General features: G+C 36.5%; 1 protein-coding gene across 1 annotated transcript; it reads right to left on the reverse strand.

The window, feature by feature from the left end:
* Window positions 1–9,693: 9,693 nt before the first annotated feature.
* Window positions 9,694–11,798, reverse strand: LOC126702115 (F-box/kelch-repeat protein At2g44130). The gene has a single exon (XM_050400739.1). It carries the CDS (start codon window positions 11,388–11,390, stop codon window positions 10,095–10,097), a length of 1,296 nt encoding a protein of 431 aa, XP_050256696.1. The 5' UTR covers window positions 11,391–11,798; the 3' UTR covers window positions 9,694–10,094.
* Between the last annotated feature and the right edge of the window lie 14,619 nt (window positions 11,799–26,417).

Below are 26,417 nucleotides of genomic sequence, written 5' to 3' on the forward strand. Positions count from 1 at the left end.
AAATTTGTTAGGAAGTTTGTGAAAATTTGAACATGCACTATTTTGGAGAATTGAAAATGTGATATAATAGTGAGTTTATATTTATATTCTTTATATTTTATCTCCCAACGAACAATTTATTGGCTATCCTGGTGTTAATATGAATGAGATTAGGACTTAAGGGTCAAATGGTTATTTCTTGTATTTCTTGCACACAGATCAGACTTCAGAGCATTATATTGAAAGCTCATGCAAAATAAAGTTTTAACTATTGACAGGCATACTTTACTAGGTCTGTCTACGGGTCGGGTTGGGTTTGAGCTCGACCTGACTAGGTCGGGTTATCAAAAATGTGACCCGTACTCGACCGAATATACTGGTCAGACCGGCGGTTGGAGTCATCGGTTGAACGGATTGGGTTCATCGGTTAGGTGGGTTTAGGCTTCGAATTGGGCCAATTTTGTGAATTTGCATGAATTTTTTTAAACCTATTTTTGACTGGCCTTTTGGGCTCAAATTAATGGGCTTACTTTTAACAAAGATTTATATACTTTTGAACAATGTATATATATCATATGGGCCTTTTTTTACATCATTTATTTCAAACTAGCCTTCAAGCTCAGCTTGTATGCCACTACACAACTTTGAATCTTTTGGGCCTCTAAGCCTTATTAGTCCAAATTTAATGTTTCTAGCTCACATATAATGATAACAAATACAATAAATAACACGTAAAAACCTGGGCTCAATTAGCAAGCACATAAAAACACATAATATCACTTTTTAACCACCTATTAAAACCACACAATACAACACAAGAAAGAAATATTTTCCAAAATGTCTTAGGCTTAAGACTTGGGCAGTACCTTAAAAATCCAAAAACAAATCAAGAAAGTCTAATAGGCATAAAAGCCCATCTCAACCTATTAAACTTGCCAAGTTGTGCCAACCATTCCATACATGTAACACAAGCTAGCAAACAAATTCCAACATATAAATCAATCACAACCACACCACAAGTATGGCAACAACAGATAATAAGAGTATCTTGCAATATTTTCATAGAGTTAGAGAAGGCAGAAAGACAGTTATTACAAGTGATTAAGGCAGTAAACTATCAAGGCAGTAGCTAGTTATAATTAGTTACAATTATGAAATACCTAAGTATTTTCAAAAAATAGTTTATCTAAAGCATTAAAGAGCAACTACTCTATTCTCTATAGTTAAGTCTATGACTTATAGAAAAGAAAACCTATAAACTATTAAGTTTTCTTTCTTAATAAGCAAGAGTTGATTTATAAATTATAAGTCAGAAAAGCAATATGTCCAAAAGAGCTTCTAAAATGTATCCAAAAATCTGTCTCCTATACAAAATGTGTCCTTCCTCCTACAAGAAAATAGGCAAAAAGATATTTAACAATAGAAATATAAGGACAAGACCAAAAAATACATAATAGTAATAACCAAAAACAATAGATAGGGCAAAACCAAACTCAATAGAAATAACAGTAAGGGTAGAAACTTACCCGGTTAGTGATTAGTCATCAACACTAATTGAGATACCTTTGCTTGAGCTTGAACTTCCACCTCCTGCTACTACTTGACTTATAACTAGAAAAGAGAAAGAAATGAAGGCTATTAGATTAAATTTCATAGTAACTTTCCATAGTCAAATAAGTCTAACACGACCAATGTGATCCTCCTCCATTTAGTAACTACTGCTATTGAACATAGATCACACATTGGGACCACCATTTAATTAGTACTACTAATGAACAAAGATCACACATTGGGACTTAAATCAACAGCCCATCATTTGCAAAACCAAACCTAAAATCTAATAAGAAGTCCATAAAATCCTACATTAATCAAAGCCCAAAATGGCTAACATTTCATAGCTCCATAAGCTTAACTCTTTAGTTGAGTTTACATCACAAACATTGTTGAAAGGGATCATACTCAATGTTGATGAGATTCTTAGGTTTCTTCGGGCACTACTGCTATGAAGCCTAAACTCAGTTTCTATTTTATCTTCTGTTAATCAATTTTTGGCTTTCAATTTATCACTGATCATTCACGTTATCATGGGAGGTTCCATTTTCTTTTTCATTGAGTCCAAAACCTTTGAATTTTCAGTTGAGGAGGATGGTACTTATTATATGCTACGTATATATGAAAGATTCAAGGATTCTCTCCAATCAGTTTTCATGGGTAAAGAAAGTGCTAAACGTTTGCTAACTTATGTGGAGGATCTCATGTCTAATATACCTCCTGGAAACTTTGCACGAACCTTCAGGGATGGTAGTAAGGTTTTTATTTTGCAACTGGGTTCCAACGTGCACGGAAGCTTTCTTATGATCTCTAAACTTCTTCATGGGCCTCGGAAGGGTTCCATCATTGTGCTGGAAGGGAGGCTGGGTAGTGGATGGAGAGGATTTGGATTTAATCTACGCAAGGCTATTGCTCCAGACTCACTTACCGTCAAACCACCATCTCAATATGTTTTGAACTTGATAGGGCAACAATTTAGGCAACAAAAATCCTTTTTGTCGGCAGCAGTGGATGGTGATCGAAAAGACAATGGTGGAAGCAAAAAAGGAAAGCATTTAATGCCCAATATTCAAAATTCAAACATACCTTGCTTGAGCAATCAGTACCAGGATTGCCTGAGCAGTCAGTACCAGGATTCATGGGATAGGGTGTTGGGAAGGAAAGTATGGTACCTGGTGCTGACATCATACTTGAGATTAACACCAATGCTTGTAACGACACTAATACTCCTTTATCGCTAGAATTTTCTTTGTGTTTGGAGTGTGGGCTGAATGGTAAGTGGGTAGTTAAGCACTTAAACGTACAGGAAGTGGGCTGGGGAAGTGTTAAGCCCACGCAAGTCTTTAGGCCCTTTGTTCTCTCAAAAGCTAAACAATTCGACCCATCTCTTTTTAATATGTCTAAGCCCAAGCCCAAGCCCAATTTGGTCTGGCGGCCCAAAATAAAAGAGCTTAACTCCCTGTCTTTGCTGACTAGTGTGTCTCAACCTCCAGGAAAGTTTTCGTCGCTTCCATCGGTCTCAACGTCCCTAGAGGTTGGTGTTCTGAGTTCTGATGGGGTGGGGGATGTGCCGATAACACCGTTGTTGTCATTGATGGTCACCGCTGCTTAGTTTCATCTCTTCGATAAGGTCGACTACGCCAGGTATGAGTTATCGGTGCTATCTGACTTGAATCATGCCTTTGATGTAGTCGAGGCTGAGCTTCTTGGTTCTGATGTGGCTGATGAGCCCAAGAATGTGTAGACTTGCACCACAGACATGGATAGTGAAGAGGGCTTAGGGCGAGACCTCCGACTAATTCTTCAGGAGCATTCCAGCAATGTAGTCAAGAAATGGGGGAATTTCGAGCAATGGGTACTTAAACTACGTGACGGAAGGAGGGTTGTAGTTCTGATTCAATTATCTCGGCCACGGTGTGAAGCTATCGAGGTATTAGAGGAGCAAAAACAGCTGGCCTTAGTTCCATGGGAGTCTTTTGAAGCTGTCAATGTGTCAATGTAGACACCCAATTTTACAACTTGCATTTAACCAACTAGTAGATCTTTAGATTTGTGATACAAAACAAATCTTGATACTCTAACGATCATAATGGTATGTCATAGGTTTTGATCGGACCACCTGATCAAAAGTTATCATACAAACAATTTTCAATGATCACGACTTGCCTACTCGATGGGCCTGATCACGTCCTATTTTAAACACTTAATTTTGATTGGTTCTCACAAGAACTAATTTAAAATTAATTAAGTGTGATTTTTGATTGGATTTCATTTTTTTTCATTTTTTTTAAATAATAATAAAAAATGTTTTTTTTATGGCATCTTATCTACTCTTTTAAAAAAATTTTGGAGATATGATCCATGAAAAATTCAAAAAAACAGAAAAATGTTCAAAAAACGTCATTATCTTCAGCAACAACTTGAATCACATTCTTGGCAAGAAAAATTTTGAAATTTGGATTTCTCTATTTCTATAAAAGTTGTAGAGAATTAAATTTCCTATCAAAAAACATCAACCCCGAATTCCCTCTATAGAGCTAGGGAGAAAGCAGAAAAAAAAAGCTGTTGAGCAACCATTGTTCTTACTTTGGTTGTAGTTTAGTACTTCCTTACTTTCTCCTTAGCCCTTTAAGTGATCACTTCCCCTCTTTTAATTTATGCTGGTAAGTAGTTAATTGTGTGTGTGTGTGTGTGTTTTTTTTTTTTTTTTTAATTCTTTATACATGCTAGAATAAATGCTTACAAATCATTATTCACTTCTTTTATGCTATGCTTGGATGAATATGCTTATATGTCTTATTGATTTTCTCTTACATGCTTAGATGAACATTTCTAGGTAATACACAATTTTCTCTTGAATGCTTAGATGAATACTTCTAGGTTAAAGCACAAATTTCTCTTGAATACTTAGATGAACATGTCTAGGTAATTATTTTACTTTTTTAAAATGCTTGAACAAACATGTCAAAGTATGTTGATTTTTCTAGATAAACATGTCTAGGGTTTTTCCTTTACTTCTCTTCATAATTGCTTGGATGATCAAATATGCTTAAAGGTGCAAATCACATGTTTATATGACATATTCTTTGTATTTGTTTGACATGACATGACATTGGCCACCTTAACCTAGGAGACCGATTTTATCGGGCGAGATGGGTGCTTAATCCTTTCCCATCTCGTAAATTAGCCTCCGAACCAAGATTAAGAGTTCTAGACTATACTCTTGTATATACAATTTTACATTTTTTTTAGAATGTAACTAGGAAATTAAGCAATGTAATTTACTTTTCTTAGATTGTATCTAGGACAAAAAAGCATTGTAAATTTTTGTTACAAAATTTGATGTAAATTGTCATATACATTAATACAATAGAAGTATTTTTCATCAAAAGTTTTCTTATTTTTCCTTTTAAATTAAATAAGTGGCAACTCCATGTAAAACCCTCGATCTAGGGGGAGCACATTTTACAGTCAATGGCTCTTATCGAAGAGGAAGAAGTGCTGGTGGAGGACTGGATTTCAGACTCCTATTTGGAGGTTGCTTATCAACCTCTAGCTGTTGAACCACTTGCTTCTTCTCTCCCTTCGGCTTTGGCAAATCTGTCTATTATGGATGAGGAGAGGTTTGTGGGTGTGGATAATTTAGAGAGGCAAGTACCTTACTCAGAGTGGTTTCAAAGGAGATCCAATAATTTCGATAGTTTCCTTGGCACGTCCCTAAAGGGTTTGGAAGATCAAGCAACAAAATTTTTATTGGCTGTTGAAGTTGAATTAAAGCGGAGGGCTGAGGTGAACAAGATAACACATAGCTTTAAAATCCTAGGGGTGAAAGGTTTAAGAGAGCTGAAGGGGTTGTTCAATTCTATTAATTATGGCTCTACCTCTGCTAGGCGTAGTGGTTCTAATAGGGATTGGGTTCTCTCTGTGGCTCAATGAATTTGAAGTTACTTTCCTGGAAAAGGGCTGAATGAAGTAGATAAGAGGCTTTAGGTTCGTAATTTGTTGTGTTCTTGGAAGGTTGATATTGTGTGTTTGCAGGAGACCAAACTAGAATGGATTACTAGAGGTATTGTGCGGAGTATATGGAGTTGTCCATATGTAGATTGGTTGTACCTGAGTTTTGATGGTGCTTCTAGAGGTATTTTATTGATGTGGGATAGCCGGGTTGTGGAAAAGGTGGAGGAAGCAGTGGGGCATTTTTCGGTTTCATGCAAGTTTAAAAATGTTGGTGATCATTTTGAGTGGGCTTTTATTGGTGTATATGGACCAAATTTAAACAAAAGGCGTAGGTTGATGTGGGAGGAACTAACTGGGCTGATCAGTTGATGGCATTTGCCATGGTGCTTAGGAGGTGACTTTAACATCATCTGTTTCCCTTCTGAGTGGCTGGGGGCTACTAGCTTTTCTCGGGCTATGTTTGGTTTCTCTAACTTTATCTCTCTTCATGGGTTGATGGATATTCCCATGGCAGGGGGCCTTTACACCTGGTCCAACTCTTCTTCAGCTTCTCGTTTAGATCGGTTTCTTTTCTCCTCGCTTTTGGTAGACCACTTCACTCAGTTTACACAAAAAAGGATGTCTAGAGTACTTTCTAACCATTTTCCTATTTTGTTGGAGGGTGGAAGTCAGCATAGAGGTAGAATTCCTTTCCGTTTTGAAAATATGTGGTTGAGGGTGGATAATTTTGTAGATAAAGTGAAGACGTGGTGGGCTTCCTATTTGTTCCAAGGAACCCCTAGTTTTATTCTAGCTAAGAAGTTGGCTGTCTTGAAGTTGGATTTAAAAAAGTGGAATGAGACAGAGTTTGGCAATGTAACGTTTAAAAAGTAGGACCTTTGGAGCAAGTTGAATGTTTTAGATGCTAAAGAGGAGACCCATAGATTAACAGCTGAGGAGAAGTTAGTTAGAGACAAAAGTCTAGAGTGTTGCATTTGAAGGAAGGGGAAGCCAATACCAAATTCTTTCATAGAATGGCTAATTCTAATAGAAAAAATAATGGTATTGAAAGCCTAATGGTTAATGGTACCTTTTCTTCTAACCAGAGTATGATTGCAAACTGCATTACCCATTTCTTCATGAATTTGTATTCTGAGCACCGAGTTGTTCGGCCTTTTCCAGATGTGTTAGTTTTTCCAATGATATCTGGTGTTAATGCTGACTGGTTAGAGAGACCTTTTGAAGAGGCAGAAATCTTTGATGTTGTTTAGAGTTTTCATGGTGATAAATCTCCTAGTCCAAATGGCTTCCCTATGGCTTTTTTCCAAACTTGCTGGAGGATTGTCAAGCCTGATCTTATGGCTGTATTTCACCACTTTTTTGCTAAAGGTCAGTTTGAGAAAATCTTAAACGCTACTTTTATTACTCTCATCCCTAAAAAACATGCAGCAAGTGAGATTAGGGATTTCCAGCCCATTAGTCTTGTCAGGGGGGTCTATAAAATTATTGCTAAAGTCTTGGCTAACCGTCTTCACATGGTTATGGGGGATATAATCTCAGCATCTCAGAATGCTTTTGTGAGGGATAGACAGATCCTTGACCTTGTTCTTATTGCTAATGAATGTCTTGATAGTAGATTGAAGTCTGGGGTGTTAGGGCTGATTTGTAAATTGGATGTTGAGAAAGCTTTTGACCATGTAAATTGGAGTTTTCTTTTGCATATGTTAGAAAGAAGTGGGTTCTCAGCCAAGTGGAGACAATGGATTTTCTTTTACCTATCTACTGTCCGCTTCTCTATCTTGATTAATGGCTCTCCTTGTGGGTTTCTTGGTAGCTCCAGAGGTTTGAGACAAGGTGACCTGTTGTCTCCTTTTTTGTTTGTGTTGGTGATGGAGGCTTTGGGAAGAATGTTGGATAAAGCAGTTCTTGAAGGCCGCTTGTCAGGATTTAGTATGGGTAACTCAGAGGGTAGATCCTTGGCAGTGTCTCATCTCCTTTTTGCAGATGACACTCTTATTTTTTGTGATGTTGATCTAGACTAGATTTTGATTCTCCATATGATTCTTATTTGGTTTGAGGCGGTGTCGGGGCTTAAGATTAATTTGGGCAAGTTTGAATTGGTTCCGGTTGGAGTAGTGCTTAATATTGATTTATTGCTAAATGTCCTTGGTTGCAAGCTAGGCTCTCTGCCAATGAAATATCTGGGTCTTCCTTTGGGTGTTAATTTCAAGGATAAGTCTATATGGAATCCGATTTTGGAGAAAATGGAAAGGAAATTGGCGGGTTGGAAACGCTTGTATCTATCAAAGGGAGGTAGAGTAACTCTAATCGAAAGCACCCTTTCTAATTTACCCACTTACTTCCTTTCTCTATTTCCTATACCTGCTAGTGTGGCTAACCGTATTAAGAAGCTTCAACTGAATTTCTTATGGGGTGGTTTTGGTGATGAACCTAAAATGCATTTGGTTAAATGGGCTACTGTATGCGCTCCTATTTCTTCGAGTGGATTAGGGATAAGGAAGATAAGTCTTTTCAATATAGCTCTTCTTGGGAAGTGGTTATGGAGGTTTGGGATTGAGAAGGATGCCCTTTGGAGACAAGTAATAGAGTTGAAATATGGTTGTCTATGGGGGGATGGTGTATCAGATCTGTTAAGGGTCCTTACGGTGTTGGTTTATGGAAGAGTATTAGTCAGGGTTGGCCTTCTTTCTCTCGCCATATTCTGTATGATATTGGTGATGGGTCTAGGGTGAAGTTTTGGCAAGACCGTTGGTGTGGAGAGACACCTCTTGCAGTTAGCTACCCTGACCTGTTCAGATTTTGCAGGAATAAGGAGGCTAGAGTGGCTGAGCTTATGAAATCCCCCAGCGGTGTCCTTTTTTGGGATGTGAGTTTCTTTAGGGGTGTGCATGTTCGGGAATTAGAGGCTTTGTCAAGCTTCATGGAAACCATATATGGTTCTTCTATAAGGGGGTTTGGTGAGAATAAGATGTGTTGGATTCCTAGCAAAGCTAAGGGGTTCTTGGTGAAAGATTATTATAGAATTTCAGCTGGTCCTACTATCTTTGGTTTTCCTTGGAGAAGTATTTGGAAGCAGAAGATTCCCTCTAAAGTAGCTTTCTTTGTATGGTCTGCTGCTTTAGGGAAATGCTTGACGATTGATAATTTGCGAAAAAGGAAGGTGTGGATTTTGGATTGGTGCTACATGTGCAAGAGTAATGGTGAATCGGTTGACCGTCACTTCCTTCATTGTCCCGTTGTTATGGATCTATGGTCTATGGTTTTGGGTTTATTTGGAGTATCTTGGGTTATGCCACATACTGTTTTGGGGCTGTTAGGGTGTTGGCAAGGCAGCTTTGGTCGTCATTGAAACAGTTATATATGGTCCATCATTCCTCATGGCTTAATGTGGTGTCTTTGGAGGGAGAGAAATAGTCGTTGTTTTGAAGATATTGAGAGATTTATTCCGGATATGCCTAACACAGCCAATGTGATTCCCATCATTTAAATACTACAACTATTCAACATAGATCACACAATTTGGAGTTAAAACAACCCCCATCATGTCCAAAACCAATTCCAAAGTCTCCTACCAACTGTCACAAAGGCCTACATTGATCAAAAGTTCAAAACCCCAAACTGGATAATGTTTCATAGTTAAATAATCCTAACACAGCCAATCTGAGCCCCACCATGTAATTACTACCGCTAATCACACAGATCACAGATTTTAGAGCTCAACCAACCACCCAGCATTTCCAAAACCAATCCAAAACTCTCCTAATAGCTGCCACGACATCCTACATTGGGCAAAACCCCAAAACTGGCTAAAATTTCATAGTCAAATAAGCATAACACAGCCAATCTGATCCCCCACCCCCCACCATCACCACGTAATTACAACCACTAAGCCACACAGATCACACCCTTTTGCATCCAAATAAAGTCCCAAGCTCTCCAGATCACCACCACTAGATCCTACACTAACATTACATTGAGCTCCAAAGTGAAGTCTTGGTTCAGTATTAACAACAAACACCTTATAAACATTCAACAGCAACAACATCAAATACACACTCTTTTTCCATTATGATCACTAAAATGTAAATAAATTCACACATTGCACAGATCTGAACCAAAAATTTCAAATTGTTAGGCCGATTATAATGAAAAAGTGATCAATGTCCAATGCGTTCTTTGGTGCACATTCCAGTGTGAGTCGACAAATTGAAATTTAACGTTCGATAAACGAATCCTTTCCAGCAATTCTTGATTCATACTACTACCATTTGCCTTTTGAACTGTATAAAGTACAAAACACACAAATAAGACGAGACAGTACTGCTACTATTGAAAATGCAGCTAATACTACAATTACTTCACTACAGGCACTAGAAACTCAAGCTAGCGCATTTTAGACTGAATTTTAAAAGCACTCTTAGATCAACTTTTAATCTCTATGACTCATTCTCTTCTCATAAATTCCGGAAGTTATGATCGAAGTGATAAACTAAAACTAAACCAAGTCCACATAACTACAAGAAGCAAGTACCAAAAGAAGCCCAAAGAACAAGAACTGAAAAGTTCACGAGTTAAAAGACTGATGGCAGTTGTAAATCTATTAGTTTTCAGATAAAAATGTATGAAGCCGAATATGGGAAGCTAGCAAATGCAACAGGAGTGTGGACATGATTCCATTTGTAGATGCTACCACCTTTACTTTTGATCTCCCTCTCTAACATATATGCCCCCTTCCCTTCACATTCACATTCTCCGCAATTTGATGATGACAATACTCCTCTGCCACCACTACTACTCATTACGAAAATCCGCTGCTGCTGCTGAGGATGATTATTGATACAACATTGATTTTGACCCTGTCCAATAGCTGTGACACATAGTGATGTTACATTTATGTCATCAGGAAGCTGAACGGACTTGAGCACATTCCACAGGATCTCATTGTTGTCCCTAGATTGCTTAAATTGCTGTCCTCCCAAGAAGCACCACAGTTGGTTTTGGTTGCTGATGGTGATTGTGGTGGTGAGGCCTCTTGGACTAACATTTGGAAAGGGCCAAACCCCTTCAATTATGGACCAAGATCCTGTCTTGGGATCATAACATTCGGCATCAGATCTAAATAGTCCTTGGGCTTCAGTGCTGTACCCACTGAGCACCCAGAACCTGGAATCACCTTCCCAGGTAAGCCCTTGACACTCGTCCCTCTCCTCTGCCATAGGTGGCAACACCCTCCACTCATCTGCGTTTACATCATACACTTCTGCTGATTGCAGCGCATTCTTCTGATTGTCATGTCCCCCTGCCACATAAACCATTGAATCTCCTACCACTCCACATGCGAAGAAAGAGCGCGCCGCTGACATGGACGCTGCACGTTTCCACTTGAAACCACCAATGAAGTCCAGGACATACACATCAGTCACTGGTTCCAAGCTCTTGGGGTCCCAACCACCTAAGAGCATGAGCTTCCCAAATGCTGGAAGTGGCACACACTGACAGAACATGGGGATATGTCCGGTGTTTGCATTGGGTCCCATTATCCGATGCCAAGTCTGGTGTGAGGCGTTGTAGATGCTCAAGCCATATTGAGGTGGACTTGGGGTCTTCTTGGATGACTCTGTCTCATTTTGTGGTGGTGATGGAATTGGAATTGGAAGAGGTTGAATAAGGCACACCATTTGCTCTGCTGTGCCAGATCTGCGTCTTTCTTTGTAGAAGGAAGGATGCGTGATTAAGGTTCTCCAACTCCTGCACACTAATTTCATGTTGGAATGAAATTGGTGGGGCACTCTCACTAAACAATCCATGGCTATCTCATCAGGCAGACCTGGAATCAACTGCTTTTGCTGATGCTGCTGTTGTTGTTTGTCATAATCCTCGGTACTACTCTCTGCTTGTCCCATTATCTTTTCTTTTTCACACCCTATAATAAGTCTCTCCCTAGGCTGAATAAAACTCAAGCAAACTTGCTTTGAATGAGTGAGTTGAAATAGAAGATGGAAAGGTGGAGGATTTCTGGTTACTTTCGGTGAGACTGAAGGATGAATGATGTTTGTGTGTGTAGAAGGAAGGGGAAGATGTACTTGTAGGTTTAAAGAAAGTGTGAGACAAGAAATCAACGAACAGGACCTTTAGTTTGGGCTAGGATAGGACTAGTATTGGGACATATATAATGACTAGAATAGGCACTCCCTCATGGGTATGTGTGTGAGATAAGATGACACAGAGAGCGTCATTAGATTATTAGTATATAGTTAAATTGTTGCATTCCCCTAAGTACCTTTCAATTAAGTTCCATTGTTTGCAAAATTTCTTGTCTTCTAATATATAAAGAGGGGGAGACCAGAGAGGAATCTTAGCATCAAAGAAATATACTCATATAGTATGGGCTTGTCTTTTGACTATGAAGAACACACACTTTGCCGGTGATAAAAAATAGAGATACTTTAAATAAAGTTAAAAAAAAAAAAAATACTAATTATGGCATTTGATCAATCAGCCTATCAATGTTCTTGCCTGTTCTCACCTTTTTCGCCCCTGTTTATTACTAAACCCTTCTCAGTTTCAAGGCGATCATTATGTTATGCTTTTCCTTTTGGCTGGAACATTAAGTTATGCAATTAACACTTTTATTTATTTATTTTGTTGAGGGAAAGCACCTTAATATGTTAGTCATGAATCATGATTCCTTTACTTTATGTATGAGTCTTAGTATGCAGTTATGTGCATCATAAAATAGAGATAATTTAATTTTTGTTCTCATTTGAAGCTCATATGTAAAGGTGTAATTAATCTAACTCTATGATACAATGTCCAAAACGAAAAGAAAAAAAAAAAAAAAATCAATCAGACCTTCTGTTTTTGTCTTTTGGTGGATTCTTATTGAGTTATACCATATTGTTCTTAACCTATGACATCACATCATACAAGTTATATGAAGATTTTTTATTTTTAATATTTGGAAAATTTTAAAAATAAAGTTTTTAAGATTATTGCTCACTTTATTCTTATGGATTCTAGATTTTTAATCCTGTGGATTGAAAGTAATATGAGGTTCATGAATCAATGCTGCCTCACTCTGCAGTAGTAGGAGTCAGCTCATCCCCTAACTAGAACTTTTTTCAATAATAAAAGAAGGAAAGAAGACAAACAAAGTGTTATCATGTCAAGTGAAACATCTCTCTCATGATCCAACAGCATGTATCATATTGTATGCAAAGAGAAAAAGAAAGACAGATTTATTAGAAAACACAGAAAGAGTAAAGACAAGAATTGCACATGGGGAAACTTTGTAAGCAAATAAAGCTGTGTCCACCTTATATTATTTTAAGTGGCTATAAAAGTGATGCCCACATGCAAAACCAAACTAACAGAAATCCATCAAATCTTCTAGAAGACAATGGCCAAAATAGCGGTGATAAATAAAAAGGAAAATTAAAAAAAAAAAAAAAAATCTTCTAGAAGGCACAGTGTCAGTGTGAATATGGTTCTTTTCCTCTCCCAGGATAAGGATAACCATGGGCCATGGGGAAGATTATTCCATCCTCAACCATTTGCTGAAAAATGAAAGCTGTAGATATGTACAAATGCAACGTATCATTGATAATGATGGCATGTGGTTTTGATAACAATTGTCTTTGTACGAATTTTACATGAGGGACGGTTCATACAACGCAACAAAAAAAATAAAAATTATTATTTGTAAAGTTGGCACCTAACATTCTTATTTATTTCTCTCTTTCATGAACTCTATTGTCCATGAAATAAAGATTTGTTTTTTCCTTAAGCTTGGAGAGATATATTATTTCTTTACTTTGAAAGACCCACTATTTGGAAATATGGAAGAAGACTTCTTGTTGCATTTGTTGGTTTAAAAAAAAATTACATTTATGTATAGAAAAAATGGAAAGCAAGAAGGTAGGCTAGAAAGAATCACATTATACATATATAGGTGTTTAGACAATGTTTTGAAACCTGGACTGAACCATGTGGCCTAACTAGGTTAATCAAGAACCGACTTTTGGGTCTTTTTTGGGTCACAGGAATTGGCAACCATTGCACCACAAGTTTTGTGTTGATCAAATCTGAAAATTTATTATATATAAATACAATTTATTAATTGGATTTATTAACAAAGTAATTGACACATCATGGTTTAGCCTAAAAAACTTTGAACCTTTGTCTAGGTAACGTGAAAGATAGTAATAAAATAAAATCAAGACATTAGGTGTCTCAACATTTTACAAATAGTAAATTTTATTTTGGAGAAATTACACTTTACTATCTTTAACTATATATACCTTATATTACTTTTGCATCCTAAACTATGACCATCCTGACATTAAGTTTGAAGTTAACTTGAATGAAAATTAAAAATTTAGGATGTAAAGTTTAATCAGGAGTACAGTTTAAGGTAGTAAAATATAATTTATTTTTTGTTTTTAAAGGGTTGAGAAGATGGACAATTTGGTATTTTCACGTGGTGTCATATTTTTTCATTCAAGTTAACAACAAATTTAATATCGGGATGCAAAGTGTAACAAGGATCATAATTTAGGGTGCATGCATTTGAAAAGTTTGGGGTGTAGAGTATAATCAAGGGGTATATTTTAGGGTGGTAATGTGTAATTTTTCATTTTATTTTATTTAATATTTTGTTATGTTGCACGAGTTATTGGCATGCGAAACAACTAGATTTTTTCTTAACCCATTTGATTTGAGAAATTAAAAGACTTCAGGTGATAGATTCAAAAGTTCTTTAAATGGAAGTAATAGGGTGGATTAATAATAATAAATGAGAGATGTTTGTGTAGTATACGCAACCATTTCATAGGATAGGATGGGAAACATGATGAGAGTTGCGGACATAGATCATGTGCAAGACTTCTAGAAGCATAGAAATTAGAGAGTAGTGAAGAGGATAATAAGTGCTAAAAAAAAAGGTGGAACCGTGGAAGTATATGGCAGGATTACCAAGAAATTAAGGAGTCCACTCTGAGATAGTGACAGTGACAGTGACAATGACAGAACTAAAGTTAGGTGTCGACACCTCACCTTTGTAACTTTACTTTACTTTGCCAAAGTAGTAGCAGTAGTAGTAAGGGAATGAATAAAGAAAAAAGAAAAGTGTGTAGAAAGTGGAGCGAATCTCAATCATTCATGAAATGAAAGATAAAAAGGGAACTGAGAGATATTTCTTTTGTATCACACTTACGTGAAAACTAAAAATGGAGATTATTTGTTGGAGGGAGAGGGAGAGGGAGAGGGAGGGTCCATCTTTCATGTCAATTTCACAAATGAATCCCTCATAATATATAATTAATTAATGAATGCTGCCTAAATAGTTGTAGTGACTATGGAGTAGGGACCAAAACGGAAGGTTACAAAGAATTATTTATTAAATTAAGATAAGATAATAATCCAGCTTCTAGAAGCCTTCCCGTATTGCTATTGCGTTGCGTGCAGAAAATTTGATGACATGGGACCGACCGAGTCCGAGTGTGCCAGTGCGAGTGCGACTCTGATTTGGGGATCTCTCATCTCATCTCTCTGTCACAACACTCAATGCACATAGACAACTTGTTAATTTAAAGATTTTAAATTTTATCACTCTTTCACAATTGACACTCATTGCTAATTTAAAGATAGGCAGGCTCCTTAAAAATACACTCTTGCTCCTTGACAATTTGAATACATGATGATTCTAATTAGCATATATGCGACTTGACTTGACTTGACTAGTATACAATAAAATCTTGCCTCTAATAATGGAATGGAATGAAATAAGGTTCTGGTTTTAGGCCTGGGCCAGCACCTGCCCAATTTCAATTTGCAACCCAGAAAGATTAATTGCAGCAATTTTCATTTTCATCGGAGAGCATCAGCATCAGTCCCTCTCCTTTTCCTCCTTACAAGATAGAAGACACACCAGTCATCACTGCCTTCATCATGTCATACACGAACCAAATTGAATTCCACTGTCGCAAAAATATGACAATATAATTGCATTTGGGTATTTTTGCTGTATCCTTATGTTCACATATGAAATTTCAATTTTGTTTTCTTAATTGTTTTTGTCTTGAAAACCATTTTATGGATTCAATATTTCACTTTAAATTTGTTGGGTTTGCTTTTGCTCTTTTCCTTTTGGTAGAGGAATTGAGGATAGATTCCAAAACAAACATTTTCATTGTCGTCTGTTAAAATCTCAATCTCAAGGTGATTAAAGAACTTGAAAAATAAAGAAAGAAGATTCACAAAATGAACTAGGAAAATTTCTAGAAACACAGAGAAAACTCGATGAGAGAATAGCTTCTTATTGCTAAAGCTCTGTAAATGAAAAACTGTAACTAACTTGATGTACAAGATCTGTTTATATACTGTACAGCAGATCAAAGGAAGAAGAAAGAAAATTGGGTGGGAAAAATAACTAACTTTCCTAATAACACTCCCCCAATAACATTAAGGCACCTGTCAAGCTAATCCTAACCAACTGTAACCGCTTGCTCGTGAATGTCACATACTCAACTTAAAGCTTCAAACGACAAGTAGTTTCTTCAAAACTTTCATCCAAAACGCAGGCGTTTCACTAAATGAAGTCAGCCTTTTCTTTGCTTTGACTTTGTCGTTTTGAGGCTTCTTAACTTTGTTGTTGTTCTTCTTCTTCACTTTTGGCTTCTTCAACACTCCTTTGTTCTCAACAATCTTCATACCCTTTTTCTTGACAGTCCCCCTCAAGACCAAAGTTGCCTCCGAAGTAGATACAACAGTTGTGTCTTGGAAAGGCCTTGGATAGATGATGCTTGCATTGAAGACATTTAACAATCCCAGCCTACTTACTAAGTTCATAAAAGCAGGCACACCAAGAGATTTAGTAAAAACGTCAGCCAATTGAAAGTTAGTTCTAATGTGAAAAGTTTTAATCATCCCAAATTGAATTTTTTCCGTTATCAAATGGCAATCTACCTCTACGTGCTTAGTCCTCTCATGAAACACAAGGTTTGCAACAATGTGTAGTGCTGCCTTATTATCACAATACAAAAGTACTGCCTTAGTGTGTTGGATCCTAAAATCCTCAAGCAAATAGAATAGCCAAGTGATTTCACAGCAAGTTGAGGCCATGGATCTATATTCTACCTCGGCTGAGGACCTTGAAATCGTTGTTTGTTTCTTTGATCTCCACGAAATCAGGCTATCTCCAAGAAATACACAATATCCAATCAATGATTTCCTTGTATCTAGACATCCAGACTAGACTGCATCACAAAATGCCTTCAACTAAAAATCTGAGTTTGTTGGAAAGTAAATTTGGAAAGTAAATCCCTTGGCTTGGAGTACCTTTGATGTATTGCAGAACCATTTGTGCGGCTAACATGTGGGGTTGTCTAGCCGTACACAAAAACTAACTCAATCTGTTAACTGCATAGCAGATATCAGGTTTAGTTAAAGTTAATGTAAAGTTGTGATTTACAAATATGTATTCTGTTGGCTTTTATTCCATGCCAAATTTGATTGTAATTATATTCAATCTTTTGTACCCTGTATTTATTGTGGGATTTGATTGTAAGGGTTGTGTGATAGATAGAGAGTGTGAAGACTCAAGCAATTGAAGGCGGAAGATTTCTCGTGGGTAGATCGCGACTAAGCATCCCGCGAAGTGAAGCATGTGCCTTGCACATGACTGGAATGCAAAGAGTCAGTATAGATGGAGACAGCTGTGTTTTGCGAGTATCTCGGTGTAAGGCCTTCCCGCAAGACACCTGTGAAACATTTTGTTCTGCCAGACTGTTCTATTTGATGCACACTTTTTGTACCCACACTATATATACACACTTTCTGTACCCACACTTTATATATACCCACATTACCTACAAATGTTGAGGAGTGCTTCTGAGAGAAAACCCTAGCCAAACACCTTGAGAGTTAGAGATTATCATACCCATATATTTCTACACATAAGCTTGTGGATTTCCTTAACTCCTACCTCTCCATTTCCATACCATTGAGAGGTTCATAATCCAAACACTTACCACACCCTTTCAGAGTGTCAAGTGAAGTTTTGGTGCTGCTGGGAAGCATTGGAAGAAGCCAAGGATGGCAGATGCAACATGGAGCTTGTTGCAGGATCCAGAGAGCTAGATAAGACACGGTTCCGAGAAGCCTTGTTGGAGTAGGAGCTTGGAGGGCTTAGGTACAACAGGTAGATTAGGCTTGGAGGGTCTCTTGCTAACCCATGTATCCTAACTGATTGTCTAGTGGATCGTTTACCGCTTGGAGGGCGGCGGAGAGGTTTTTCGCCTAGTTCTTTAGTTTCCTCTTCGATAACACATCGACGTGTTATCTGTGTTTGCATTCTTCTTCCCTACTCTTTTACATTTCATTTTACTGCTGTGTTTATATGAATATGTGTTAAAGTAGCTTGTTTGTTTATCCGCTCACATTTTCACTATTCCGCACTTAGAATTAAGTTAGTGTAAAATCTATCGAGTCGTAACTTTGATTTGAGGGTCTAAAAAGCTCTTGTGTTTTTAATACATTTTCGAGCTTTCAGTTAAGTACATCAGTCTTCCTATCAACCTTCTATACTGAGATGGATCATCAATCAAATCACCTTCATCATTGGATAACTTAAGATGCTGTTCCATAGGAGTCTTCATTGGCTTGCAACCAAGCACGCCTGAATCTGTCAACACTTCCAGGGCATACTTCCTTTGGTTCAGATTGATACCCTTTTCACTTCTAGCCATTTCAAGCCCTAGGAAGTACTTTAGAGCTCCCAGGTCCTTTATCCCAAACTTGCTGTCAAGTAGCTTCTTCAAGTTTGTCACACATTGTGAGTCATTCCTAGTAATGAGAACATCATCAACATAAACTAAAAGAGCTGTGAAACATGAGCCTTTTGAATGAACAAAAAGAGTATAATCTAACTTGGACTACACAAAACCAAGCTCAGTGATTGTTGTTGACAACTTAGCATGCCATTGTCTGCTGGCTTGCTTTAATCCATAAAGGGATTTCCTCAATTTGCAAACAAGAGGCCTAGTGAATCCAACAGTAATATCAGTACCAACAACATTAGCATTACCAGCGGCAACATTAGCACAGTCCCCCTTGCTATGAAATCCCTATGGCAAGGTCATATAAACTTTCTCATCTAAGTCTCCATGTAAAAAGGCATTGTTCACATCTAATTGATGCAAATCCCAGCCTTTGACAACAGCAATACATAACAACACCCTCACTGATACAAATTTGGCAACTGGAGAGAAGATCTCTGAATAATCCAGCCCCTCTTGTTTAGTGTAACCTTTAGCCACCAACCTAGTTTTGTACCTCTCCACTGAACCATCTGGATTATACTTAATCCTATAGATCCACTTGCCTCCAATTGGAGTCTTACCATTAGGTAAATGAGCAATATCCCAAGTGTGGTTAAGCTCCAAAGCAAATATCTCCTTGTCCATAGCTACTTGCCAAGCTTTAGAAGTCACTGCTTGGTGAAAAAAATCTAGTTCAATCTCAACACTTGTAGCAAGAGCAAAAATTTTGTGTGAAGTACTAATATTGACATAAGAAAGGTGTTTATTAATATCATAGGGATTAGGGACTACCTGAGATTGGCTTACTAACAAGGAAATTACAAGAATAATCTTGTAAGTAAGAAGGAGTTTTATGAACTCTAGTCGATTTTTTGGGTGGAATAGAGGATGCAGTAGTGATTGGAATAGGAAAAGAATTTTATGAATGAAGGTGTGTATCAGTGGAAGGAGGAATCTATGAGGAAATGCACTCTACAGAATTAGTGCAATCTGCAGTAGTGTAATCTGCAGCAATTGCAGTATTTGTAGCAGTTGCAATATCTGCATCAGTGGTAGTATCTGCTATAGGTGAATTAGGGTTGAGTGGAATAGGAGTATGTTCATCAAGCAAGGGAGTAGGTAATACGAATAAGGAAACAGAATCAGAACAAGTGTCAAAAGGGTTGTTAAGGTCCAAAATATCACAATATTGTATCAAAGCCCAAAACAATACAAAAATAGTGAAATCTAAGAGCCATTTGGGCTTTCAAGGAAAGGGCAAGGCCCAAATTCATTAAAAGTCAATAGGAAGGGACCTAAGCCCACAAGTGGGCAAGCTTTGGGGCTTACGAAACAAAGAAGGAAAAGCTCAACCCAACTCTTATGGGAAAAAATTGTTGGGAATCCAAGGAGAAAAACTGAACCAGGATACCTGGGGATTCCCAGAAGCCTGGGATCCTCGGGATATGCAACAGAGCCAGGTTGAGATTGAGACATCTCAAGGGAGCATGCTTAGGAACACAAAGAACAAAAACAGATGTGTCCCATTAGCCACCCAATAATGCAGGAAAGGAGTAGAAGACTTGGGAACCAACAACTCACGAATAAGGGTCTGGTACCTTGGGGAATCCAAGAAGATGCACCATGAAGGAAGATGGTTGGGAATCTTTCAACTTGATAGAAAGGAATCTGCCCATTTAGGGAAAAGGACAAAAGGCAAAACAACCAAAAGGTGGGTATAAAAAAAAGTGGTGTTTAGAAGTCTTGGGAAAAGAAAGATTAGAAGTCAGCCCTTTAGGACCTCCCAGAACGAGAAAGTCAGCTAGGGGCTTTTGAAGAGGGAATCTCAAAAGAGGGAAATAGTGAGAAAATGAGGAAGGGTCCAGCCATTAATGTTGCTGACACAACATTGGTTCTGATATCCAGGGTAGCAAATGTAGGGAAATGATGGTACACCAAAAACCCTAAAGTGGCACTATAAAAGGAGTGGGAGTCAACAATGAAATTCATTTAGCAACAGTGAATCAGAGGGAAAAGATTCTTTAGAAAACTCTTTTGATGTTCAAAAGGAGAGAAAAGAGGAAAAACACCGTCCGAGATCCTAAAACAGCCACTAGAGAATACACTTTGATTCAAAGGGATTCAAACTTCTTAAGTCTTGGAAGCCTAAGGAGCTATCCAAGTCTGTGATTTTTGAACTTATTTGGCCCTTGTAACATATCCTAGTGCAAAAAGAGCACAATGTATTAAAAACTTAAAAAAATAATAAATCATTTCTTACTATCCTAAGGATCCCTAACGTTTATTTCACTTTTCATTTTACTTATATCATTCTTTACTGTCCCTTGCTATACAATACATGTATATTTTCCATGTGTCAGTATGTATATTGTAGGATCCACGCTTTGTGCACAACTTGGTTCAAAATCAGCCCAACTTAGTTGTGGTGAACCAAGCCCAGTCCCCTAAACATAAAGCATTGGGCCCAAGATCCTTGTTTCTACTTGGGTCCATGTGCTGTAAAAAAAAAAAAACCCACAAGGGTCAATGGACTGTGAAGGAACTTGAGATTGAAAGGGAAATATAGACTCATGAAACTATACATTTCTTGATATAAACACTGAATGTGTGTGAATATCCATGACTTTGTAACCTTTAACACCAAAAGGATATCCTAAGAATACACATTTGGTGTCCGTTTGGAATAGCTTGTCTAGCTGAAATTGAAAACTTTCTATAGAACGTGTAGAAAAAATGTTAAAAAATAAGCTGAATAGTACAGTGAGACTCATGAATAGTATCAAAAAGTGCAGTGAGACCCATGAATAATATCAAAAAGTGTAGTAGGACCTATGAATAGTAGTAAAAATAAGCTGAAAGTGGAGATTAGCTGAAAAATTTTGCTCATCCCAAATGCACACTTGGTGGCTCTTGGAGAGAATTTGTCTTTGTGATGTGCTAGAGTAGAAACATAGCAAAGGCATCCAAACACTTTAAGATGTGAAAAAGAGGAAAGGTGACCAAAAAGAACCTCATAAGGAGTTTTGTTAGAAAGTACAGAAGAAGGCAACCTATTGATGAGATAAACTACTGTAAGAACACAATCACCCTAGTACTCTAAAGGAATGTTTGATTGAAATTTAAGTGCTCTAGCCACATTGAGAATGTGTTGGTGTTTCCTTTCTACAATAGAATTTTGTTGAGGAGTTGCAACACAACTCAAATGATGTATTATACCCTTGGACTTAAAGAAATCCCTCATCAAAAACTCTGTCTCATTATCTGTTCTTATGCATTTTATCCTTTTGTTGAACTGTGTTTCAACCAAAGCATAGAATTAAGATAACAACAACTGAGTTTCTGATTTGGCCTTTAACAAATAGATCCAAGTGCATCTAGAAAAATCATCAACTATTGTAAGAAATTTTTTGTAACCATCCACAGTAGGAGCAAAGAAAGGACCCCATAAATCACAATGAACAAGATCAAAAGGAAATTCAGAGATGCGATTGCTAGAAGTAAAAGGTAACCTCTTTTGCTTAGCTATTGAACAAATGTCACAATGAGCAGTTTTATTACACTATACAAAAGGTTCAACTTTATTTAAAAGATCAAGTTTTCCATTTGAAGGATGCCCTAATCTAAAATGCCAAAGATCAGATTGAGTACAAATAGATTGACAAATGGAATAAGCCGAAACAGAATGTAATGTCTTGAACTTGTTATCTAGCAGATACAGTCCATTTTGCTCTCTACCCAGACCAATCGTGCTCCTGAGAGCAAGATCCAAAATAATGCAAAATGAACCAAGAAAAATGAGGCAACAAGTCATTGATTTGTTAAGATGACTAACATAATTAAGATTGAAAGTAAAGGAAGGGACACACAACACATTAGTGAGAATTAAAGTTTCAGTGAGATGTACTGTTCCAATATGAGTCACTAAAATCTTTTCACCATTAGGTAAGTAAACATTGGAATTAGACACACAAGTGATGGAGCTAAAAATTGAAACATAATGGACCATATGATCAATGGCTCCTGTATCAATGATCCAATCTGTGTTTTCAAAGGCTGATCTATTTACCACTTCTGTAATTAAAATAGTGGAATTTGGAATCAAGAAAGAGGATGAACAAAAGGACTTACCTGAAAAATTATTTAGATAATTGGATAAAGAAGCACTCAATGCTAAAGGTTGAGAAATACTTGCTCCAGCAGTGATTACAATAGCTACCTGCTGAGGAGCCATGTGTTGAGAAGATTCACCAACAGATTGTGAATTCAAGAAAGCAAGAAGTTGCTCACATTGTGATTTAGAAATTGGACATTGCGAAGATGAGGTAATTGTATCTTCACTGGTTTGGATGGAAATAGGATTCCCAAAACCTGACATCTAGTTGCAAGAAACTTGATTTGCCATGGATTTGTTCTTAAACTTAAATCCTGGTGGGAAACCAATAAGCTTATAGCATTTATCAGCAATATGTCCTACCTTTCCATAGTAAGTACAAATTGGTCCTTCCTTCTTAGAATTACCCTTACCACCATAACTGTTCTTGGAACCAGATCTTACATTAGAGTAGAGTGTTGTGGCTTCAATAGGATGAGCCACTACAAAACTGGTGAATTCACCATTTTTTAAGCTTCTTTGCTTCTCTTCTTGCAAAATCAAAGAGAGAACCTTATTGATATCAAGTAAAGGCTCATATAATAGAATCTGTCCACAGATTGTAGAATAAGAATCATTCAATCCCATCAGAAACCTCATCACCAGATCACGATCATTAAGATCTGTGGAGATTCTTTGAGCTCCACAAGTACAAGGACACTTGCAAACTGGAACAGATTGATAATTTGCCAATTCATCAACCAAAGCTTTAAACATTGTGTAGTATGCTTCAACAAGAAATCCACAAGCTTGGGCCTAAAAATGGATCACTAGCCCAATTCAAGTTTGGACTTCTCTGATTGTGAGGGTTTTTTTTTTTTTTTTTTTTTTTTTTCTTAATACACTAAAGAAAGAAAGAAAGAGAAACAAAACAACAAGGGAAGCTCATCAATCCCCTAAACCTTTGCAAGAACAGGAAAAATGAAATAGTGTCAAAAGCCCTTGCTCTCTTGTCCAAGTTCTAAGAATGTCAAAGCATTCAAAAGCATAGCGTCCCATTATGCTTTCACCACGCATTAATCACATGTCTAATCCAATTTAACATTATACGTTCAAAAATTATATATTCCTTTTCCATACCACACAGAAGAGTTAATTACCATTAAATATAGTTAACTTGACTCTTTAGTCTTTACAAATAATAATAGTACTAATAATAGTAATAATAATAATAATAAATAAATAAAGGGGAAATGCTAACGAATGCCCTTAGGACATTGGTTAATAATCCATTTAACAAAAGTTTTAATGGGAAAAGAAAAAGAAAAAAAAAAAGCAATTAATTTTTTGACAACTTTTTTCATTTTCCATAAAAGTGATATCAAAACTTTCTTAAAATGGATTGTTAACCAATGCCTTAAGGGCACTCATAAGCACGACCAAGTTAACTTGACTATTTTTTTAAAAAAATTTTTTTAAAATTTTTATAAACAAGTTAACTTGACTAATTATAAAGATAAGGTCACTGAAAAAGAGGTGGGCTATTGGGCTTCGTGGTATACCCAACATTTCTTGAGACTAACCATCATGGATGATACTGGGTCCACGTTGATGTTAGAGCCATGTAGAATACTTGATCTTCATACAATTTAAGCACTAACAGTGTGGTAAACACCCCCGGTTGTTATTTTACAATCCAAAGCCCACTTCATCCGAATTTGTATTCTTAAAAAAATTTGTCACCTTGTTATAGGAGTACTAGTATCCGAGGATGCATATCAGTGTCTATTTTATACCCTAAAAACCTACTTGATCCATTTTACCATCTCATTTTATAACTTATCCAACATCACAATTTCTATTTTTACATGCAATTTATTAAAATAATATAAACTACAACATTAAATAATATATAAAATTCAATTCTCTCTCTTCTTTACATCTTAAAAGCTCACTTTATCTATAAAATAATATATTCTTTTTACATCCTAAACTACAGTTGGTATAAAAAAAATACAAACCCACCCCTAGATGTGTGTGATTTTTGGCTTATTTTAGTTGCTAAAATAGTAACTAGGGGGTTTTTACACCCTCTAAATGCTAATGCTTAGCATCCAGAGATGCAAAAAAAATGTCTATTATACATTTTCAAAACTTACTTTATCTATTTTACCATCCCATTTTACAACTCATCCAACATCACAGTTTCTATTTTTACATACAACTCATTAAAATAATATAAATTATACCAACAAATAATATAAACAAATCAATTCTCTCTCTTCTCTCTCTTACCTCTTTTCCTCTCTTCCTCTCTCGCTCCATTAAAATATAATTTTTTATTTTTACAACCCATGAACAGTAGGGTTGTATATATACAACCTTACTTTTCACAAATGGTATAAATTTTTAGATGCCCACCCCTAAATGTAGCATGTTTTTAAGGGTTTAGGTGGTAAAATAGCAACTGGGGAGAGGGAGAGGGGGGGGGGGGGGTGGTTTGCACCCCCAATGCTAGTGCTACTGTCCATGGGTTGTAAAGAAAAAAATAATTTTTTAATCTTGTAGTTGTGGGTGAAGAGAAAAAGAGAGAGAGAGAGAGAGAAAGAGAGAGAGAGAGAGAAATATTTATTATTACTTTATTAGGTAGTTTATATTATTTTAATGGGTTGTATGTAAAAATAAGAACTGAAATGTTGGATGAGTTGTGAAATGAGTTGGTAAAATAGATAAAGTAGTGTCTGAGGATGTGAAATAGTATTTTTTTTTTTTTTTTTGCATTCCCGGATACTAGTGCTCTAATGCTCTAAGGTTGCATATATGCAACCTTATCACTTGACTTTGTCTTTTTCTACCTGTTTAAGGGTGAGTTTGGCTTAACTTTTTGAAATTGTAATTTTTAAAAAAAGTTATGGTTTTAAAAAGTACATTATGAAATTGTGTTTTTTTTTTTTTTTAAATAATTATGTTAATGGGTGCAATTAGAGCAATTGTTAATTGACTATTTTAATAAAGTTTTAATACTACTTTAATAGGAAATATAAAAACTGTTAATAAAGTTTGTTGTTTTTATTTATTTTCATAAAAAGTTTCTAAAAATATTTTTTAAACCAATACCCTTAGGACATTTATTAATGTTTCCATTTAAAAAAAGCATAATGTTTAGTAAAAATGGTAAAAAGTGCTTTTTGAAAAAACTGGTTGTTTGGTAAGTACTTATCAAAATTGCGATATATATATATATATATATATATAAAGGAATTCTTTAGACTTGTGTTCTTTTATTATTTTATTTTATTTTTTTAGAATTCATACTTGTGGATTTACCTTCTTCATAATAATAATAATAATAATAATAATAATAATAATAATTATTATTATTATTATTATTATTATTAAAGATTTCATGTTACTAATAAATGACTCTTTACCACTCACACACTAGCACACTACAATTAAGGCAAAAAAGCAAAAAATTATACAATGGTATGTAAACTTATATTTTTTTCCTTTTAAATTTTTGTAATTTAAAATTTAATTAGTGGGGGGTGGGAGCTCGAAGAGAAGAAACCATCAACAGGATTCACCTGACGTATAATTGGACCCAATTGTTCATCAAATTAGGCCCAACCCAATCAGGACAATCAAAGTGCTAGGTGGATCAGGGAAAGCAAGGAGGGCAATCCACCCGAAGAGGCCGAGGAATAGATACTTCTTGTGAGGCAAGAGATAAGCCATAAAGGCTATGAGATTGGAAACTTCCAGATAAAGCATCTATCATCTCTGCATTTAATGCATAGTACCAACTTAGCCTGCCGCATTAATGGTAGAATAACCCCAGCCTGAACAGTGCCCTCAAAGCCTATAACTTACTTTACCACCACCAGCAAGGTAGTGATGGGATAAGTATCCAAAGAAAGATTAATAGCCCTCCAAGTGGAAGGTTGGGATGCAATTTGAATGGCTATAAATAGGAAGGAAGGTCATGCTTGTGGGGGGATCAAAAAAATTGGAGAGAGAAA

The sequence above is a fragment of the Quercus robur genome, chromosome 10 (assembly GCF_932294415.1).
Source record: "Quercus robur chromosome 10, dhQueRobu3.1, whole genome shotgun sequence".
Classification (NCBI taxonomy): Eukaryota; Viridiplantae; Streptophyta; class Magnoliopsida; order Fagales; family Fagaceae; genus Quercus; species Quercus robur.